This window comes from Electrona antarctica, assembly GCF_951216825.1.
Source record: "Electrona antarctica genome assembly, chromosome: 2".
NCBI classification, from domain to species: domain Eukaryota; kingdom Metazoa; phylum Chordata; class Actinopteri; order Myctophiformes; family Myctophidae; genus Electrona; species Electrona antarctica.
The window spans coordinates 5,430,293-5,446,898 of record NC_136807.1 but is presented as its reverse complement, the minus strand read 5'-3'; the positions used below and the strand labels follow the sequence as shown (position 1 = coordinate 5,446,898).

At 42.4% G+C, this 16,606-nt stretch overlaps 1 protein-coding gene across 12 annotated transcripts in view; it reads right to left on the bottom strand.

Moving 5' to 3' along the window:
- csde1 (cold shock domain containing E1, RNA-binding) overlaps nt 1-16,606 on the bottom strand; it is a 32,730-nt gene that overhangs the window by 15,643 nt on the left and 481 nt on the right. For 2 of the 12 annotated variants that reach the window (XM_079489640.1, XM_079489644.1), the window contains exons 2-10: nt 11,668-12,362; nt 10,614-10,854; nt 7,421-7,619; nt 5,362-5,528; nt 4,546-4,632; nt 2,368-2,465; nt 1,928-2,009; nt 1,106-1,234; nt 321-446 (exon numbers count right to left, since the gene is read on the bottom strand). In XM_079489640.1, the coding sequence (XP_079345766.1) occupies nt 321-446; nt 1,106-1,234; nt 1,928-2,009; nt 2,368-2,465; nt 4,546-4,632; nt 5,362-5,528; nt 7,421-7,619; nt 10,614-10,739 (1,014 nt within the window). In that variant the 5' untranslated portion in view covers nt 10,740-10,854; nt 11,668-12,362. Of the gene's footprint in view, nt 1-320; nt 447-1,105; nt 1,235-1,927; nt 2,019-2,367; nt 2,466-4,545; nt 4,633-5,361; nt 5,529-7,420; nt 7,620-8,483; nt 8,709-10,613; nt 10,855-11,667; nt 12,363-16,606 lie in introns of all 12 variants that reach the window. The other 10 variants (XM_079489633.1, XM_079489639.1, XM_079489637.1 and 7 more) reach the window with 7 other exon arrangements.

The window sequence follows — 16,606 nt, the reverse complement described above, 5'->3', positions numbered from 1 at the left end:
TATTATCGGATTCGTAGCGAGGTAAGCAAGCAAAAATATGTCTCCGACTTTTTTACCGGAACCGAAGGGTGGGGGGGGGGGGGGGGGGGGGGGGCTTTACAGAGTAAAAGCAGCCATGTCTTCCCGGCACCCCGAGATTCTATTTTGAAGGAATCCCGGCGCTGATTGTGTTAAAGACCCAAGGGCGATTCTACAAATTCTCCTTCTAAATCAGTAGTTACTTTCAAGATTTTTCAAATGTTTTAAACAAACTAGCACGCCAAGTGGAGATAAGGCACTAAACATATACTGATAATTTTGGGAATGATTTTTGCACGTACCTGATTCTTGGTGGGAACTTTGGGGATGACCTTGGCGACGGTGCCTTCAAACTGCTCGATGCTGATGTCCTCAAAGATGACCGTTCCCTGGGGCAGCAGCCTCACGTCAGTGGCCACTTCCTTACCCTTGGATGAGAAAAGAATAGTTCAAATCTTGTTTGTAGACATTGTTGTGAGGATTTCTTCCAGGTTTGAGCCACGTAATTTCTAGGAATTACTCACTGTTCACCCATTTAGGCCTGACCTCAAAATTAAAAAAAAAAATATTCTAAATCCTTCAGTTTTCTGAAATAAACATTTTCACGATAGCAGACCTACAAGCTCGTAGCACGCCACTCGGTGGCGCGCTACGAGCTTGTAGATCTGCTATTTTTCAATAGCTAAATCATAACATAATGTTAAAAACACCAAAAGGGGTTCCCGCCCAAAATGGGTTAAAGTGATCACCCACCTAACCATCATTTATAAAAGGAGAAGCCAGATTAAAACCACAAAAAAAAAGGTATATAAAATATCTTTGAAATTAATACAAATAAATTAATAGATCCATACACTGGTGCAGTACTTAGTTTAGACAGTACTTGGTTTAGACTAGTCATTGGTTAGACCAGTCATTAGTCCGACAACCTATCTCAAACCCTCACCTCCCACGGGGGAACACACCTAACGCACCCCCCATACACAGGTGTGGAATCTGATGTAAGAAAAGGTGTTGTGAAAGAGTGACATCTAGTGGCTGAATCTTGTCCTGTTCCCCCTTTAAATGAGTACATGAAGATGCCTACATTTCTGTCTTTAATGGTGAATTCCACATCGTCTCCTGCCTGCAGAGCCTCCAGATCGCCCTTGAATTCACTGTAGTGAAAGAAGATCTCCTTAACCACGTCAGCCCTCTCGATGAACCCGAAGGCCTCCTAAGAAACACAAACACATGACCCATTTAGGACGTCGAAAAAAAAAAAAAACGTTCGCTCTGAAAGAATATATATTCAAAGATTTGTGCCGCATTTTTACGATTTTTTTAAAATAGCAGATCTGCTATTTTTCAATAGCTAAAGTATAACATAATGCTTCGTTAAAACACCAAAAGGGGTTCCCGTCCAGAATGGGTTAAATCATGATAGTTTTCTGAATAACCTGCGTTTCTACATCGGTGGTTCTCAAACTATTTCATGTCAAGGATCCCAGAAATTATATGTAATTGGCCGCCGACCACCACCTGAAAATATGCTGTTCCAGAGACGCCCCCAGAAGCAAAGATTTGAGTTAAAAAAACGTTCGCTCTGAAAGAATATGTATTCAAAGATTTGCGCCACATTTTCACGATTTAAAAAAAAATAGCAAATCTACAAGCTCGTAGCGCTGTGCCGCGCTATGAGCTTGTAGATCTGCTATTTTTCACTAGCTAAAGTATAACATAATGCTTAAAACACCAAAAGGGGTTCCCGCTACAGCTGACCATAATGTGTAATGTCAGGATTAAAAGTGACAGCCTTACCTTGGTGGCACACACCACACCATGGCACCTCATCTGCTTCTTCTTCACCAGGTGAATATTGACCATAATGTGTAATGTCAGGATTAACAGTGACAGGGCTAAGCCTTACCTTGGTGGCACACACCACACCCTGGCACCTCATCTGCTTCTTCTTCACCAGGTGAATATTGTGAGCACTGACTGCACCGGTACTGCAACAACAACGCAACAAAAAAAGAACAAATTCAATCACGCGATTGTGGCAGTTTTCTGAAAAAGCCATGTTTCTATGTCAGTCGTTTTTCGATTTAAAAAAAATAGCAGACCTACAAGCTCGTAGCGCGCCACTCGTGGCGCGCTACGAGCTTGTAGGTCTGCTATTTTTCAATAGCTAAAGCACAACATAATGCTAACACCAAAAGGGGTTCCCTCCCAAAATGGGTTAATAAAGTATTCAATCAAACCATGTGAGACCATTCTGAGAAAATAAAAACACGTCAACGACAGCGAGTGCCATTGGGAAAAAAACATGTGAAAGACGCCATCAGCATTAAAAGAGTTAATACTCACTGCTTGTTTGTTTCCATGTAGAAGCTGACTTTGTCTCCCGTGTCAAGATGCATTTGGCCCTCAATATCTTCAGGGGTGTAGGTAAGGTAGAACACTTCCTGTGGAGGTACGGTAAGGTACATTTTATTTATAAAGCGCCTTTCAAAACAAATGTCCCAAGGTGCTGTACAATAAATAAAATGAAATAAAACGACAACACAATGACAGAGTAGTGATAAAATATATAAACATGCAGTACCATATAGACAGTATTACAAACATAAGTGCTTACGAAACAAATGGGTTTTTAGCAGCTTTTTTAACGTATCGACAGATTCTGCCCTGCTTAGGGAAAAGGGTAATTAATTCCATAGGGTAGGGGCTACAACCGCAAAAGCTCTATCGCCTTTAGTTCTTAGTCTTGTATTAGGGACTTTAAGAAGGACTTTACCTGAAGACCTCAGTGTTCTCACATTTACTATGGGGGATAATAGTTCAGTTATGTACAATACATGGGAGATAGCCCATGGAGAGCTTTAAAAGTCATATAGACCAAATAGTTACAATCATACGTACAGACATACCATGTCTGGAAACGCATCATATGTGTGTAAGCAAACCAAGCCAAAGTACAAATTCCTTTCGAGAAATTAGTCCGATTTGCATAGTATAAATAGGGCTTAAAGGAGAATTCCATGCTAGAAGGCTTTCTTACCTTTCTTTGTAGTCGTTACGTCCCCACCAAAGAGGTGCAGGTGTTATTTTGTGCAAAAGCTCCTTATTGGCTATTTCCCCTAGCATAAGCCCTAAATGAATTGCATTGAATGGAATGGGAATTGAATGGGGCTATGGGGTGTTGTGCTAATTCGCTTATTTCCATCGCTCAAATGTTTTATTTTTTTGTATATATCCTCTCTTCATAATATCCCAAGCGGCACACTTTACTACTTATTTCGATGGAACTAAGCGAATTAGCACAACACCCCATAGCCCCATTCAATTCCCATTCAATTCAATGCAATTCATTGAGGGCTTATGGTAGGGGAAATAGCCAATAAGGAGCTTTTGCACAAAAAAACACCTGGACCTCTTTGGTGGGGACGTAACAACTACAAAGAAAGGTAAGAAAGGTAAGAAAGCCTTCTAGCATGGAATTCTCCTTTAAGTGGATCGTCTCAAAGTGGTTCTCAAGAGACTAGAGTCATCTGACGAAGGCCACAGTGGCCCAAACGTTGTGTTTTTTACCCCACCTTGGTAAATAAAGGTTTTTGGGCAGCTTTCAAAACGGTGTGCAGACTTATTCTCTCTTTTACTAGAGTGAAACCTCCCTTTCAACCATTATGTGTGTCTCTGACTGAGGGCCGATTCATACTATTTAGTCCCCAAAACAACGTCTGTTCTGGAAAGGTCCGAGGTCCGAATTTAGTTAGGCTCTATAAAAGTCAATTAATACTCCCTCACGGTTAGCGCCAAGTCAATTGTAAATATTGGAGGTCCTTGACATGAATATGTTTTGTGGCCGGTAAATGAGCTTTGCACTGGATACATATCTGACTGACCCGTGCTCGTGCAGTGCGTCCTTCTACAGCCAGCTGGGTGTTGTGTTGCGTTACAAAACATGCCAATGTGTGTGTGCGTGTGTGCCTGCGGTCTCTGAGGCTAGTAGTGTCTCAAACGTGGCTTGTTAAGAACGCGATGCGTTTGGAACAGAGGTCTCTTGCGTTTCGTTTCTTACGTTTTACGTGAACATGTTGTTTGTGTAGCCTAGTATACGTTTGTTAATTATTTTAGACAGTATTTGTTTTACTGTGAAGTTGAAAACGAGTGAGAGAGGAGAAGGAGCAGCAGGTCTGACAACGCAAGGCAGCTATACGGCGGAGCTCACCTCCTGGCCACTGTCCACAAGCAAGTTGGCTTGTGTCTCTTTTAAACTACCGGTGTTTCCTTGGCTTCACGGCTAACAAAATGAACCCGAAGCTTGGCTGAATGAATGAGGAAATGCCACTCTAGTGCCGAAATATTTTGGCTCGTCCGAAAATTTCAGTGGCACCGAAGCGCCGACTTTACGACTGTTCCCCCCCGCCCGAACCTCGAATGACATCACATTGCAGTCTACAGTCTTCGGCTGTAAATTAAATAATGGGCCCTAACTGGCCACTGATCTTACTAGAATCTCTCTGGGTGACATCTGATACGTACCCCATTTCTCTCATAGCAAACACTGCCAGAGGGCACCTGGCCAGGGGCTGCCTTTCCATCCAGGTGAGTTGGTATCGCTGAGACAACCTGTGTGATGAGGAGGCAACGACAAGACATTGGACAGTTAAAAACAGGAGAGATCTTTCAAAAAACACGCAATTCACCATGTATGCTTGCAATTACACATATCCTGCTTAAATGGCTGATTTTCAAATGTCTACACAGTGACAAGTTGGTACACTGCATTTCTATACTTTCTCTCGTGAACTTAGTGTCCCTAATCATGTCTGAATAGGTGAGCAATCTGCAAATATAAGAGAACATTTAGCAAAATGGCAGCTCTAAAAGCATTGCTAGCTATCAGCTATCAGCTATTTTCGCTATTCGATGTACAACAAAGTGGCCAATCAATTTTGTCCCAGCAGTGTGTTCATTTATAAAAATCAGCCTTCAAAATTAGTACATAAGATGATTTTCAGCTCACTCTGCAGTTCTATCAGCTCACTATCAGATCACTATGGTTAGACATACAACACTTTTGCAGCTTTGCACACCAAACATGCAGGTCGAGGACATTCAAGCTCATTGTAAACCCTGGTGAAAAGATTTACACTACTAGATGCCAATAGATGACTGGTGAGTTTATGGCTCACCATAAACGTTTTTTTTTTGTCTTTAACCAATGGATAAACAAATAAAATTTACAATGTGCTTGACAAAAAATGCATTTCACAAAACATAACAGTAGACAAACACTCACTGATGACAGACAGACAAGACAAGTAGACAACCAAAAATAAAATGGTATTCCTTAACTGGATGAATATAACCATGCAGGACAGTAAAGGGAGAGGCGTGCGAGTCTGGCCCCACCTGGCCCGAGATGCGCTCTTCTGGCAGTACCTCTGGCTTTATCTTAAGCAGCTTCACCGCTATGGGCTTGCCCGTGCGCCTGTCGGAGGACACCTCGAACTCCACGTCATCTGAAGGGTGGGACACGACAAGAACAAAAACGACAAGAAGACAAGGCCAGTAGGTTAGTACACAATACAAGCACAGCTCTGACTTCTTGACATGGCTTCTAGATTGGGGTCCCACTGGTACATTATATCAAATGGGGGTCTATAGAATATGTATAGCCGCTTTATTGGCTTGAGAAAACATACGTTTACATTGCCAAAGCAAGTGTCAAAATATAATAAACTCAATGAGTTATATATTTTCTTTTTGATGATCTATAGCTGTGTACTACCGCATGGTAATTGTTTAACCGTGTTTTACTGCGTTTCCTTGCTACGGTGTTTGTTGTATTACTTGCTGTGAAGTGCACAGAAACCCCTTGGGGTGCACTATAAATACAAATAATGGAACTGAAACTGGGGCTCCTTAACAGTTTGACTCCATACCCCGCGGAACCCGCCTTTTAATCAAATATCCTACGCTGCCTGGATTGTTTTATTACCTTTGGAGCATACGCTGAAGTATTTGGGCGTTTGATCCTTGAAAATCGGGTAAAAAATGGTCGTTCGTCTTGTTATGATCAGATGCACCAGCGGCCATGACAATGCGAAACGAAACCAAAGTGCAGAGCAAGTTGTAGTCCAAACAAACCCCCGTCCACTTGCATTGGGCTCAATTTCCCAGAAGCCCTAGCAGCCCAGCATAAGTTTTGATTTTCGGTTTCGTCATCAGCACACAAAGCTAACTCCCTCTGCTGCGCGGCAGAGGCAGACTTTTTTTTATTATTATTTATGCGATGCGATTTAGACACATAAAACAAATAGCGGGGATGTCGTATTACGCTGGAGTAAACAATTCACGGCCGTCGAACTGTTAAAGGGTAAGACCACTTTGAGAGGTTTGGGTTGTTTTCTTACCTTATTATGGGCAAACTATTCCATTCCAGTTATTTTGCTTCGTGTTGTTTATTAGCAATTTAATAGTCGCTTATTGACTTCCATTGTAACGGGGAAACAGCTCTCAAAGTCACTCTTTTAGCACATGAACCAACGCAACAAAAGCTGATTCTGACAGTTTATGAAATCAGGAAAACTCATGCGGTTTTATTTTCGTCTTTTAAGATAGATTTATAAAGTTACTATTTTAGTCGGAGATAGACTGAAGCAGTACTACGGCGTTCCCAACTCTCGCGGGGACGTCTTGCGAGGTTTCGTTTGTAAACAGAAGTCTCCACACTGTTTGAGATGCACCCAGCTGCAGCCTCGCATACGAGCAGTCCCAGACACAGACACTTTACACACTTCTTCTAAAGTGTCTTCTAAAGTGTCTCCCTCAAACACGTCCATTGTGTATGTTTTTAGTGACAAGCGGGCGAGATCAAATCAATTTGTTTACATCAGTCGTTTTCAATAAGGAAGTGGTGTACAGTTTTGGTCCAATCAGATCGTTTTTTACAGCAGTGATTCGGTCGGCATAGGCATACCTACCGGATCTTCCTTCTACACAAATTAGTCAAAACAAGACAAAGTTGACATTTTTTATTAAAAATAAAACTACATGAGTTTTTATGATGTCATAAACTGTCAGAATCAGCTTTTGTTGCGTTCATTTATGTGCTAAAAGAGCTGTTAATCCGTTACAATGGAAGTCAATGGACCCTATTTTTTATTTCTTAAGTTGCTAATAAACACAACGGAGCGAAATAACTCATGGAATGGAATAGTTTAAGAATAGGTAAGAAAACAACCCAAACCTCTAAAAAAGTGGTCTTACCCTTTAAATCGAACAGGGAGAGAATCATTGCGAGTAACACCTACCCAGTGTCCCGCAACGGCCAAAAACAACCCACAGATTATGTGGCTAAAGAATATGTGTTCTTAGATACAGAAATAGATACAGATACAGAAATGCTCACCTCCTATCTTGAGCTCTTGCAGGTTACCGTTGTACTGGGAACAGTGGAAGAAGAGTCTCGCCTGCCGCTCCGAGCACTGAATGAAGCCGTACGAGGTGAGCAGCTTCTCCACCACGCCCGTCTCTCTGATGCTGGGCCCTGTGCCGTTGGCATACGCCGTATGCCCATTGTTGTGGAGCATGCCCGGGTCAAAACTCATCTGGGCAAGGGGTAGGACAAGAAAGGGTTATTCATTTTGTACCGATTATATAAAAAAAAGGCCTTTTAAGCACATAAGCCCTTATTATGCCATAACATAGCAAAAAATAGCTCATCCGAGCATGTAGATATGCCATTTTCCCTATTTTTGAGAAAATGTCTGAATGTTTTCAGCTATAATGACATGCCCAAAATAGGGATGCCAGTTTGAAAGTGGTTTAGAGATGGGGAAAATGAACACAGCACAGAAGAAAAATAAATAAAAAAGTGGGGGGCTGGAGTTTAATGAAGTCTGATGGAAGTAGGAAATATAAAAATAAAAGGTTAATCTTTCCACACCATCTATCTCTACTTCACTATACCATGCAAGGAACAGCACACGTGGGGGTGGGGGTGGGGGGGACGGTCTATTAGAGAAATCTAGGGCTATCTAACCACTATTTGTGAATAGAGGTAAACACGGATAGACCTCCATCCATGCCTAGAGGGAATTTCATGATGATTCAGACCATTCGCTGCCAACAGGACCACACTGTGTGTACCTTCTAGTTGGATCAAAACCATGCGCTAGGCTACTTTGTATCAAGCTTTGTCATCGGTGGTGTTTATAGGCCTATGAGACGCAAAAGCTAGTATTAGGCACACTTCACACACTCCATGAGTTAAGTATTACACGGCAAACACAAACGTTTACGCTTTTCTACAAACCATCATTGAGAGCAATGAGAATAAACATCAGTGGTCCTACGACTAGGTGTTCAACAGCACACCAATACAACAGTGAAACCATGCTGTTAAGGCATCATAGCTGCACACCGGGCTGTTAAAAGTCAATGTGGGGGCCAAATTCAACATGCCCACTTACAGATCTCTGATACAGGGGAGTCCGTTTGTGTTTTTTGCTTCCTGGGTGGGGCTGACATGACATGGAGGAGGAGCGGGGTATGGGCACTGGCCCAGTGGAGGTGGAGGGAGCCGGGGCAGTCGTTTTGCGTGCCACCGGAGGTTCAGAACAGCCTCTCTCCATTTCGGACAGTGGGGGCAGGACTCTGACACGCCGTTGAGAGCGACCACTTTCAAAAGAGTGGATCTTTGGCATATAATAAAAGAACCCGATGGTAAATGTTCACTCATTTCATTTTGGCACAAATACAATATGCATTATTCAAGCATCGAAAGTAATTGAATCTTACACTATCCAACACAAAAAGTGGTAATCCAACATGGTAGGGATATTGTGGGGATTTTCAATTAACACCTTGAGGGCCCGGACCTATTTAATCCATTCATAAAATGTGCCCATCATTTATAGCGCCCGGACCACTTTTTCCGGGGGACCGGAAGTTGTTGTGAATGTCTGTAGCAGCTAACAATAGCCAAACCACTCTAGTCGATCGACAACAACGGGAGGTAAGAATAAATCTATCGCGACTAGCGACTGGACAGCGGAGCCCCGTCTCGTATTTTTTCATAATTAGACGGGATGATTTAGATCGCGAGTTATGAACGTTTTAAGATTTTCGTTTTCGTCCGCTAAACAGGCAGGGAACATTTTCGATGACGTGTCTCTGTTGTGCAACACTGAGGATTGGGCAACAAGCGCTCCTAGGCTGTGGAGCGATGCGACCGGTTTTGATATCATTAATCTCCGTCCCGTTTATCAATCTCCGTCTGGGGCAACTGACCGTGAACTTGACGGTGATCTCCGTCTGGGGCCCTTAAACTGTTAAACTCCCGTTTTCCCATAAACAACAATCCGCTTTCATAACCTCTATTCTGTATGGTTTCTTGCCATTACCTGCATCTTACCCATCCTAGACTGCCACAATACTGTAGTCTACACAGGCAGTGGATTTCAGTTCCAATACTGAACCGCTTAAATCCTGTCCTGCGGGAGTCTACGCTGCTTGGCCCCTCCTTTTCACTACACAAAATCTGTTTCCCAAAAATAGCCGATCTACAAGCCGACAACAGACGGTCAGAACGTGTCCCAAGTGTCATGTTGTGAGCATGTAGATCTGCCATAAACGCCCAGAATAGGGATTAGTGATCATGCGTTTAAATCCCTGTAGGCTCACACTTATGATGATCAATAATCGGTGACAAATAGTTTATCAAACAAAAACAAAAATCAATGCTTAGCGAAGACGATGCTAATGCATTAATTCCAAGATTGAGATAGTAGGAAGATTGAAAGAACTGAAAACAAAAACATGATCAACTGTTGCAGCCAGGAAGTGAGAAATGGCCACAGTGACATACTGCTAACAACATCGACTACGGTCAAGTACGAAAAACGAAAAAGTGGAGAGGATTGGAAAATGCAAATGACGGGTTAAATATAGGGTCATCTACAGTAGACAGCGAGTTGGTGATGGGTTATGAAGGGTCCCAGAGAAGCCTCCTGGTAGGTCCTATACTGTGCTAACCGCTATTCTGAACACAACAGATGCTTAGGTCTGTTAGCTCCATGGAGTACAATGTAACACACCCAGGTGTCTGTTAGGTCTGAGTACCAAGTCCTACACATTTGGGTTTGATTATTCACCAAGCTAATTGTTCTAAAAAACCATTAGGCTAAAAACGTAACATTTCTGGTCAAATTTAAAATGGCTCAACAGCATGCTTGTGAAGTGCACAATAAAGTTAATCTCAATTCAATATGTGTTCAGATTATTTTTACACCTCAATTTCTTCTAGATTCAAGTGAATTGGTTTACCTGAATTTTTTTATTAAAAAGGCAGCTGTGTGGCACAGGCAAAATTTGGCATTTGGAGACTATTCAAGGAATGCCAAGTTTCCAGACCCTTGTTAAAAACGCCATTCACCCTGCAAAACTGCACCCGAGCAGAGGCTAGTCTTGGTTCCCGGAAGGGATGGAAGAGGTTAGGCCAATCATAGCAGAGAGATGCAGGGCAAGGTGGGTGGATTGGGGCTCGATGGAGTGGGGAGGAGGGGGTCACGGAGGAAAGAGGTGGGAAAGGTGGAACTTACGGATCGACCGTACGGTGACAGGCTGAGTCCGACGGGGGAGGTGCTGCTCAGGTCAGCGCTAACGAATGCGGTGGGTGGTGACGCAGGCAAGGTAAACTCCACAAAGCCTTTCCAGGGGCTGCCCATATTTTTCCATAAACTCGGACCAAACTTGAGCCCTTGTTGTACTTGATAACTTGAATTGGTTTGTTTTGAGTTTTAGATTATATTTCTATGTAACCAGTGTTACACCGCTGGATGTCTGCAAGGGTGAAGAGAGGGACAAAAATATAACGGGTAAGGCAGACAGGACAGCCAGTGTGCCAAGTGTTACAATCACAGGGAAAGAGCTGTGTGCTTTTTCAGGAAGGGGGGAGAACATGGCAGGATAGTGTAGTGGGGCAGTGGTTGTGGACAAGCTGCCAAATCATCCCAGAAACAGGTGAAGTCAAGAGTATGAGACTTTAGAGACAATTCAGTCTTAGAAATACCCAGTTGATCTCCCAAGAGTCACTTATTGGGCATGAGGATACAAACCACATATTTACTGAAATGCAATGCATCAGTCCAACATCATGTTCAATGGATTGTTTCTACATATTTTAGAACCACAAATCCCCATTGATGAACCTACAAATCGAATTGCCAGTTTTAAGTAAGCGCCATGTTAAAATAGATAAATGGTATAAAATGTGTAATTGTGTGTAGAGTACAAGAACAGCATATCACAGTCAAGCATAGAGGACATGTTATTTGTGCTCAGTCATGAAAAACATCATCTGCACTCCTGCCCCCTGGACACAGCTTGGAGTAGATGTGAGAGCATCAGTGTCTGTCTGCCCATAGGCCATTTACACCTATGAATTCCACCCAACATGCCCCTGGTCCTAATTATGCGTCTTCAATGTAGGATTGAATATTTTGAACAGATAGTTAGCATATTGGTAGACAATAGGCATTTAAAACTATTAAATCTGTCAAAGTGTGATAATCATCAAAAAGATAAAAACTGCCACAATAGAGCTGTAACCAGTTAAATCTAATTTCACAACCTGGCATAAGATTTTAAACCCACCTTTGATTGGCGTCTTGAAACTTGCAGTTGTCAGGATTCTTGATAACCATGCAGTTGTAGTAGATCTCTTCATACACAGTTGCGAACACACACTTTGTTGTTACAGGTTTCTGGCACAAGTTCTAGATGGTTGCATAAAGCAAAAGAAAAAGAAAAAGAAAACAGAGGGGGAGACTAGCACAAAAAAAAGGCAAATGCAGGTGTAATAACACTGCTTAGAAAAATGAAACAAAATGAAGAAGACAGTGGGAGGAGATAAGAGGAAGAGATGGGGAGACAGTTGGGGGACTGAAGGGGGATAGCAGCCCACTCCGCACCCCGGGGTGACTCGGTGGTGCGGTGAGGATGAGGGGGCTAGGAGCAGCGTTGGGACGTGTGCTTTGTCAAAGCTGTTGAGTAGGCACAAACTTCTGGTTTCAGATCAGGTATTGTCTTCTCAGTTATTTGCGTAGGCGTAGGATTGCTTCTCTTCAGCGCGTTTCAAAAATGGCGTCTTTGTCTTTGGTCGTTTAGTTGCTTCTTTTATTTCAATCCTTGAAGTGATAAATCCTTGAAGTGATCCTTTTTTTCCTTGTCTTGAGAGGTGCAACGTCTTGCTTTATTTTGGGATGTTTGGCTTTAGTTTTGTCGTTGTGATCTGAACTTGAAGAAGCAGTTGCGGATGGTACAAAAATTCTGTTCTGTTTCACTTCATACTGTTGAGAAAGAATAGAGAAAGTTAGTTTAATACTTAAATTCTAAAATTGTACTAATGCAAAACAGCAATTATGTAGGACAAAGATTTAGAGTTAACAACATGATAGCAATGTTGATCGATTATCGACCGTTATCGATCAGACATTATTATATTTTGCGTGGCATCAGGAACGAAGCCTTGCTTAGTCTCAGTTCCATTCTCTCACTTGCATCCAACATTGGCTGATAAATAATGCTTTGTCATAGACTAGTGGAACACCCTGTCATATGGCTGCACGTTTCTAGTCCAGCTAGTATTAACCCATTTTGACCTGGGAACGATTCTACAAAGGCCGTCTAAATCCTGACAGTTTTCTCGAAAAACCCGTGTTTCTATGTCAGTGGTGCTCAATATTCCATGTCAAGGACTCCCAGAATTATATGAAATTGGCCGCCGACCCCAATCTGAATATATGTTTGTTCCAGGGACCCTCCAGATGCAAAGATTTGAGTTAAAAATGTTCGCTCTGAAAGAATATATTCAAAGATTTGCGTCACATTTTCACGATTTAAAAAAAATAGCAGACCTACAAGCTCGTAGCGCGCCACTCGGTGGCGTGGTATGAGCTTGTAGATCTGCTATTTTTCAATAGCTAAATTATAACAATGTTTAACACCAAAAAGGGTTCCCGCCTAAAATGGGTTAAGCATCCATCAAGTGGGCAACACTGACTGTACCATTAGCCTAACTGAGAAGACGCTTCATATTCTGTCACATGAGAACAGGAAAAGCCCTGTGGAGTCAACTGTGGACCAAAGACCATAGAAAGTATCAGAACACAATTTTTCTTATTAAGGATTTACACCATGCATTTGAAAAAGATATGACATTTAATATCATATTGTTTATGCACTATGCAGTCCCTCAAATGTTTTTCTAAAGGTTTGAGCCTAAATCACCACTCAAAGATATACCCAGTCCAAATAATTTCTCTGCTCCCTAAACAAGACTTTAAGCTGAAATACCACATTGTCCTCATTTGGCAAGTGGCACCATTTTAGCCATTCTGCATGCCAAAATCACACTTGTGTGAACTGTGAAGTGAGGGTGCTCTATCATACACCACATTCCGTGCTCAGCCAATCAAATCAACACATTCCACGGTACACACAAAGCTGGGCATAGGACGGGCTAGCGTACCGAAAAAGAAAATCTCCACCCAAGCTCATCCATCCAAGCTACTCCCCGACCAGGCGCCCACATCTTTGATATAATTATATTAAATACTGTCGTGGTGCCGATTTTGGCCGATATCCGGTATAATTAATTGCCGTTATGGCCGATAACCGATATTACCGATATGATCTCATTCTGTATTGGAAAATTATAATAATTTTGTCCATTCTGACAAATACATGTAACAGGGTATCTGCACTGCAGGCTTAGGCAAGTCATATTTAACTTAAATACCTTTATATTTAATAAAAATCTGTTGAAATCTGTTCAAGCTGTTAACTTTTGGCTTGTTTATCTGTAAAGACAGACCAATTATCGGACCGATTCATAATTGGTCTGATTGATTAATCGAACCAAGGCCGATTAATCTAAAAACTGCGTTTGGCGATTAATCTCCCATCACTACCGCCTGCTCTTCAGGGAGTCTGTGTGTCTGAGTAGACCACGCAAAGCACCACCACCACCACCACCGTGTTTCCCTCTGCCCGAAATGACAAAGGCTGTTTATTTCATGGTTTGACGCTTCGCTATACTGGATCGACATTATTCTAGATAATGATTGTGTAAAAAGAAAAAAAAATCAAGTCAACCGTTGGTAGACACAGGACTTGATATATGATATATATGGTATATTATGGTAAAGAGTCGTCTCTGAGAGAGGTTGATAGATACACATGTCGGTTCAGAGCACCTCTGTGCCCAATGCCCATGCCCCGTGGGAGACCCAGAGAGAAGAATCGGCAGATATACTGAGAAAGCCTGGTTGAGAAAGCCTGATTGGTCAAATCATTTTGGGGATAGAAGAGACGTAGGAGGCGGCAAAAAGAAAACAATTTTTAAATTCATGGTGTAGGTCCTTTAAGACTAGATTATTTGCCCTCAGACTTACAGGCATAAAAATAGGGTTCCCTCAGCTGCCTCTGGACAGCCCACAATGCCAGGCAGCTGACTAGATGCAGCAGGCTGGTTGTGTGGATCAACAAGTCCCTGTGCATACCTCCCACTCAGACCATGTTGATATTTATGGCACAGTTTCTGACTAGGGAGTCGGGACCACTGCTTAATCATGATACATCTTTTGATGTTGTGTAACCTTTTGTGACACTAGCAGAATGTGGTATTGTACAGCTTGTCCAGGTTAAAAAAGGTTAGGCTTTGTTATGTGAAAGGCAGCAGCTAATCTCAAACCAAGTCAGAGGAGATGGGTGTGTTGTGTTGTTGACCTTAATACAGCAACATGAAAACAATCTTGGCTGACCACCAGGCCAGAGATACATGATACCTATTCTGCTATGGCTGTGTCGCAATGGCTCCCATCCCAAACTAGGATGGTTCAAAAATACTGTTGTAAAATGGCATTCCAACTTCCGAGCACCCCTTCCACACACCCAGGTCCCAGGGTGTCTTATATTTAAATTGCATTCTTAGTATTTCAGACTGGTAATTTTGTAGAACTTGAGTTGGCATAATCTGATTGAACTAGTCTGAAGGTCAGATGCCACAAAATATATGACAAGGATGCACATGTCCAAAGACATGTGCATCTTTTCGTTTATATCATACTTATCCAAGTATATTCTCAAACTAGGGCTTGGTAATCTTTTCAGCTCTTATTTTAAGTTCATGTATAGCCTTGGAGGCATACAGAAGCATGACCTGTCATCACAAGCTCAGTGGGTTAGAGGTTTCTGGCAAATAAACAATGGAAATCAGCCTTCTTAGACCAGATTTTCAGCCAAGAACACACTCCTCCCACTGAAACACTAGCAGTGATTGGTCATTTCAGCACTTTCTAACGGGTTACCAAACTACATCTTAACTGGGCAATAATTAAACCAAGACATGTGGCAACACTTGACAAAATGCAAGGTAGTAAACAAGTGAACCCCGTCCACAGTGCCCAACCTGATCAATATTGACAAAACATTACTGAATAGCCTTCCTCAAAAAAGTTACTTATTACATTTGAATATACAACTGACATCCGTTATTACCTTTGTCGTTTTGCCTTTTAAGAACAGAGGAAAAATGACGGTGGCGACGACTAAACAGGCTATAAAAAGTATAATTTCTTTGTCAACCAAATAAGCCAGCTCTGGTTTAGATTCCTGATTAAACACATCGGTTGCCTTATAAATCTACCAATATCTACCAGATTTGAACAAGCATGTACCAATTATGTGGTGTTGTGAAATTCGAATACAAGCACCAGTACACACAAAAACATTTCGTAATCAACCGTTATTACATGGTTGGCTGGTGTTGGGGCTAATCACACCTGGGCCTGAATAACAAACCGGCGTCACTCCGACATTGGTGACTCATCGAAATATGTAACTAGAGAAGTATGTATAGAAATTCCTAGACATCAACCACTCCCGATTTATTTAACTGCCGTGACCGTGACTCGCCTATAGTACAGTAAGCAAAGCAAACCTCACAAACAGTCCAGTGACAAGTTGACAACAAGTCCATTAGTTCCCGTTGAACTGCTCTGTGCGGCCATACTCCCTCCCTCACCCTTTGTGCAGGAGGAACTGGCCTTGAAATAGCGCCCTCTGGCGTCACATAATTCGAGAGGTCACTAATGTCGACACGACCGCGGCATTGACACCCAAGAGCAGCGCTGCATGCCATGTGATTTCCTAGAAAACAACCGTTCTCTCATCTTCTCATCTCTCTGGGGCCTGAACAAACACGTTGCGGCTTGCGGCATGTCGCAGCCCCGAGTCCCCCCCCCCCCCCCCACACACACACACACATACAGTGCTATTATCGCCAAGACAGTCAACACAGGAAGGCATGCGTTTGCGTGACCATGATTAGACTTTATATTAAATATACCACATATAACATGACATGCAATGCAAACAGTCGGCGTTTGGGAGTGATTGGGACCACGGCTTGATGGAACAATCTGCAATGCTACCATCGCGACTGTGTCGGTCCGACCGAAGAGAACAGATTGCAATCGAACAAACAACGCATCTCGTTATTAGCCAGCTTGTAGATCTGTTCTTGTCGGCG